General features: G+C 25.1%; 5 protein-coding genes across 5 annotated transcripts, besides 8 other annotated features; all 5 read left to right on the top strand.

Moving 5' to 3' along the window:
• Positions 1-33: 33 nt before the first annotated feature.
• Positions 34-891, top strand: EDI_209340 (CBL-interacting serine/threonine protein kinase, putative; the record flags this gene model as incomplete). Its single annotated transcript, XM_001736568.1, has 1 exon — positions 34-891. One exon carries the CDS (start codon positions 34-36, stop codon positions 889-891), a length of 858 nt encoding a protein of 285 aa, XP_001736620.1.
• Positions 143-166: a sequence feature (AT_rich).
• A 293-nt stretch (positions 892-1,184) lies between the features above and the next one.
• Positions 1,185-1,269: a microsatellite.
• Positions 1,270-1,409: 140 nt separating this feature from the next.
• EDI_209330 (uncharacterized protein) lies at positions 1,410-1,730 on the top strand (the record flags this gene model as incomplete). Its single annotated transcript, XM_001736567.1, has 1 exon — positions 1,410-1,730. The coding sequence occupies one exon, from the start codon at positions 1,410-1,412 to the stop codon at positions 1,728-1,730; it is 321 nt and encodes a 106-aa protein (XP_001736619.1).
• Positions 1,731-1,782: 52 nt separating this feature from the next.
• Positions 1,783-1,839: a sequence feature (AT_rich).
• Positions 1,840-2,222: 383 nt separating this feature from the next.
• Positions 2,223-2,243: a sequence feature (AT_rich).
• A 57-nt stretch (positions 2,244-2,300) lies between these two features.
• Positions 2,301-2,390: a microsatellite.
• A 2-nt stretch (positions 2,391-2,392) lies between these two features.
• Positions 2,393-3,292, top strand: EDI_209320 (uncharacterized protein; the record flags this gene model as incomplete). The annotated part of the gene is made up of 1 exon (XM_001736566.1): positions 2,393-3,292. The coding sequence occupies one exon, from the start codon at positions 2,393-2,395 to the stop codon at positions 3,290-3,292; it is 900 nt and encodes a 299-aa protein (XP_001736618.1).
• A 16-nt stretch (positions 3,293-3,308) lies between these two features.
• Positions 3,309-3,395: a sequence feature (AT_rich).
• EDI_209310 (small nuclear ribonucleoprotein sm D2, putative) lies at positions 3,394-3,699 on the top strand (the record flags this gene model as incomplete). The annotated part of the gene is made up of 1 exon (XM_001736565.1): positions 3,394-3,699. The coding sequence occupies one exon, from the start codon at positions 3,394-3,396 to the stop codon at positions 3,697-3,699; it is 306 nt and encodes a 101-aa protein (XP_001736617.1).
• Positions 3,470-3,505: a sequence feature (AT_rich).
• Positions 3,683-3,760: a sequence feature (AT_rich).
• Positions 3,761-3,822: 62 nt separating this feature from the next.
• On the top strand, positions 3,823-4,437 carry EDI_209300 (uncharacterized protein; the record flags this gene model as incomplete). The annotated part of the gene is made up of 1 exon (XM_001736564.1): positions 3,823-4,437. One exon carries the CDS (start codon positions 3,823-3,825, stop codon positions 4,435-4,437), a length of 615 nt encoding a protein of 204 aa, XP_001736616.1.
• Positions 4,438-4,536: the final 99 nt, after the last annotated feature.

The raw sequence follows: 4,536 nt of genomic DNA, 5'->3' as shown, positions 1-4,536 counted from the left end.
ATCCAATGTATCGCAGATAAAAATTATATGAACATGTCATTTTTTATAAAGCTCATCAAATCAACTAGAGACTTACTAACTTTTGAAGCTGAACAACCTATTTCGAAGCAACAGTATATCGTATTAGAAAGGATATCTTCAGATAATATTATAAAATATTATAAATGTAAACATAGAAATGGATTGCAACAAGTTTGTGTAAAAATTTGTAGAAGAGAAAAGAGATATCGATATGATGGACAAGAAGAAATACTTTATGAAATCAATACTTTACAAAAACTAAAAAACCAAAACATTATTCACATTCAACAATACTTTATTGGGAAAAGTTATGCAGGGTATGAAATGGAATTAATAGAAGGTGGAAGTTTACTACAATGGATTGAAATTAATCAATGTATTCCTATAGAATTGTTTAGTATTGTTTCAATTCAATTATTAAAAGCACTACATTATATTCATTCAAATGGAATCATTCATCGTGATATTACTTTACATTCTGTTCTTTTAACTACTCCAAATAATTTCAATCAATTGAAATTAACTCATTTTGAACAATCATTTGATGTAAATGAACCAATAATCGATGAACATATAACAATTGATTTTCATTATGCAGCACCTGAATTATTTAGACATTATCTTTATACATTTTCTGCTGATGTTTGGTCATTGGGAATTTTATTATTTAAATGTTTTACATCTTACTACCCTTTTGAGTCAACAGGAAATAGAGAATTAGTTAAAGCAATCTTACGAGGAAAAGTTGAGTTTCCATTATCATTGCCTTCATTATTTATAAAAATGGAAAGAAACTTATTAAACCCAAATGTCGACAACCGTCTTTCTCCAAAAGAAACATTAAAAATATTATTCCAATCTCAAGATTGAAACACAAATTCTTGATAAGTTAATTTATGTATTTTGTTCTGAATTTAACTGGTTTAAGTAAAAATAAAACTTTGGTTGAAGAAAAATAAAATTCTATGTATTTGCATAGTCAAAAAGTCTTTAAAAATCAAAAATCACACCCCATTTGAAATCTCTCAAAATGGAAATACTCGAAATAGTTACATGTTCTTTTTTAGATGACAACATGTAGGAGAAATCAATGCAAACTTTTCTTTCGTGAGAAAAAAATCTTCCTATTTATTAAATATAAATAGAAACATGTCCTCATTATTAAATAAAAACAACTAAAAAAGTAAAAAAAATCATAACAAAAAATAGAAATATAAAATAAAAAATCAAAGGAAAATAAACAATAAACAGGTATTATACTTTTTACAAAATCACGAATGAATAAGGAAAAGGGTTGGGAACTAAATGAAGAGAAAGTGTGATAAAATAAAAATAGAAACAGGATGAATTATTTAAAGTCATCTTAAATAAACATTATTCATTTACTAATGCAAACAACATTATTTAAACCAGTTGTTCCTTTAAATTGTAATCAATTTCCTTTTCTTGATTATTCTCAATGTATTCCTTTATCAATTACTGGATCATATGAATATCCTATTGAATCTGATACTGTTACACCTAAATTACCTCATGAAAATTTCTCTATTTCTTTTTGTGATAAACCTAAAAAACTTTCTTTAACTTCAAAGAATATACGTTCTACACATTTTAATGAAATTACAGATAATGATCGAAATACTCGTGTGTTTGATTGGATTAATACAATTCAATCTAATTCTCCTTATCCGTTTCCTTGTTGTTATTAACTCAATTGTATATTGGTTGTGTATAATATCATTCATTTGTTTTACTTTCTTGTTTAAAATTTTTTTTTATTAAAATGTTCATATTCTTTCTATTTTTATTTTTTAAATAGTACTTTAAAAATAGATAACTAACGACACGAATATTTGAATAACTAAATTAATTATTTTTCTTTTATGAGTAATTTCCGTTTTCCTAAGACCCGTTTATTCTTATTTCTTCTAAATTCTTCTACTTTTTGTCAAAATTTCCTATAACTAACAGAATAAAATAAAATCTCGAATATGTTGTAAAAAAAGAAAGATACTAACTCCTAAGTTATTTTTGACTTTCTTTTTCTAATTGATATTCTCTTTGTTGTTCGGTTTTGTGTCAAAAAAGATTTTAACAATACAAAACACAAAAAATTGTTACGATTGATTAAAAATGAAATAACAAAATAAAAATAACAATCCTATTTTTATATTTTCTTATGGAAAAATTGGATAAACAACAAAAAATTAATTTTTTATAAACTTTTCTCATTTTTTTGTTTACAGTTTCTCTTTATGTGAGTATCAATTGATTTAATTTAAATAAATAATTAAACTATTTAATTATCTAAAAGTTTATTAATAAATAAACCAAATATTAAAAAAAAAACAAATAAGAAAATAAATAAAATATGCAGGTATGTTATGGACAAGTCATCACTGGAGCACCAGGAAGTGGTAAAACTACATTTATTAAAGGAATGTATACATTTTTAAAATTAATGGGAAGAGAACCAATAATCATTAATTTAGATCCTGCTAATGAACCAAATGATTATCCAATATCTGTTTCACTTCCTGAATTATTGTCGTTAGATGACGCAATGAAAGATACTCAACTTGGTCCAAATGGAGGGATGTTGTATTGTCTAGAATATTTAAGTGAAAATGTTGATTGGCTTATTGATAAAATTATTGAAATTCACCCATCTTATTTACTTATCGATTGTCCAGGTCAAACTGAATTATTTGCAACACACCCAACATTACCTACTATTCTACATCGATTACAGCAAATAAATTGTAGATTAACAGCAGTACATCTTATTGATTCAATTCATATTGGAAATCCATCAATTTATTTAGCAGCAGTATTACAAGGACTGGCATGTAACATGAATTTAGAATTACCATTTGTTCCATTCTTAAGTAAAGCAGATTTATTGGGTGGATATGGGTTCAATGTTAGATTAGAAGATATTATTAATGGAAACGTTGCTGAGTTAATTAATGACTTACCTTCTAAATTTACCACATTAAATGAGCAATTAGCAGAGATCATTGACCAATACTCATTAATTAAACCAATTCCATTTGCTATTGAAGATAAAAATGATTTAGCATTAGCTATTGCAGTGATAGATAAAGCAAATGGATATTGTTTTAACTCAAAAGAGTCAAGTATTTTACAATATTTTTGTGTTGCCAGTGGTGTTTCTATAGATATTAAAATTGACCAAACCATAGAAAAGTATCAAAGTATAATTGATGGGGATAATGTAGTTCATCCACAACATGAAGAAGAAGAATAAAATTAAATTGATTGTGTATTATTATTTATAATAAAATTATAGAAAATATTATAGTTTTTATTAAAAAAAAATGATAAAGAAAAAACTTAAAAGATTATTTTATGGAAGAAGAAACAAAAGCACTTGTTGAAGGTCCATTTCAATTACTTACTGAAGCAGTTGAAAAACATGGACAAGTATTAATTAATTGTAGAAATAATAAAAAATTAATTTGTCGTGTAAAAGCATTTGATCGTCATTTTAATATGGTTCTTGAGAATATTAAAGAAATTTGGACAGAAATGAAACGTGATTCAGATGGTAAATTAAAAGCTAAATTATGTCAAAGGAGCATCAGTAAAATGTTTTTAAGAGGAGATTCAGTTATTGTAATAGTTAAAAACCCAGCAGAATTAATGAATAAATAATTGATTATTTAAAGAGAATAAAGAAATAATTTATAGTAATTTTAATGGTTAATTATAATAAGTTATGAACTTAATTAAAACAGATAGTTTTTTAGTAAATTGACACTTTATTTTTACAAACAAATGAACCAACATGATGTCATTACTTTAAAGTTTCAAAAAGCTAAAGAAGAATTACAAAATCATTACCAACAATTAAATAAATATTTAAGAAGTCTTCAACAAAGTTATTTAACGGCAATGCAACAACCAACCCAACACCCTCTTCCAAGTCCTCAAATGCTTCAAAACCATATTAATCAATTAATTAATGCATATGCCGCAGCATCTCAAAAACTTGCATCTGCACCACAACCACCAGTCATTATTTGTAGAGAAATGCTTGATACATTTATTGAACGAACAAAGGCAAATGCTGATTTTATTAATGAAATAACAAAAAAATATGAAGAATTAGAAGAACGACAAAAACAAATCATTCAACAAATTAATGATGTCAAAATTAAACAAACTGAAACAAAAAGTATTATTGATAATTTAAATGAAAATAATATTGATGAATTTATCAATCAATTATTAGATTGGAATAACGCCCAAGTAATCGTTAAATTAAATAAAACAGAAGAAGCAATTTTATTACTTTGTGATGCATTAAAAAAGAATTCAACTAATTCACAAAAAATTGAAGATATTGTTTGTTTACTATTCAACAAAATTTATTCTTTATTTGATTATTAAATACTTACTTCTAGTGTGAATGTATTATGGCATTCATTTCTATGACATTACTTTCTCCTGTTGCTGTTTCTCAGTTAAGTGATATAATATCTCAAGTCA

Source organism: Entamoeba dispar, genomic scaffold (assembly GCF_000209125.1).
Source record: "Entamoeba dispar SAW760 scf_1105229459977 genomic scaffold, whole genome shotgun sequence".
NCBI classification, from domain to species: domain Eukaryota; phylum Evosea; order Mastigamoebida; family Endamoebidae; genus Entamoeba; species Entamoeba dispar.
The sequence above is the reverse complement of the archived record's forward strand: the minus strand, read 5'-3'. Positions and strand labels throughout refer to the sequence as shown.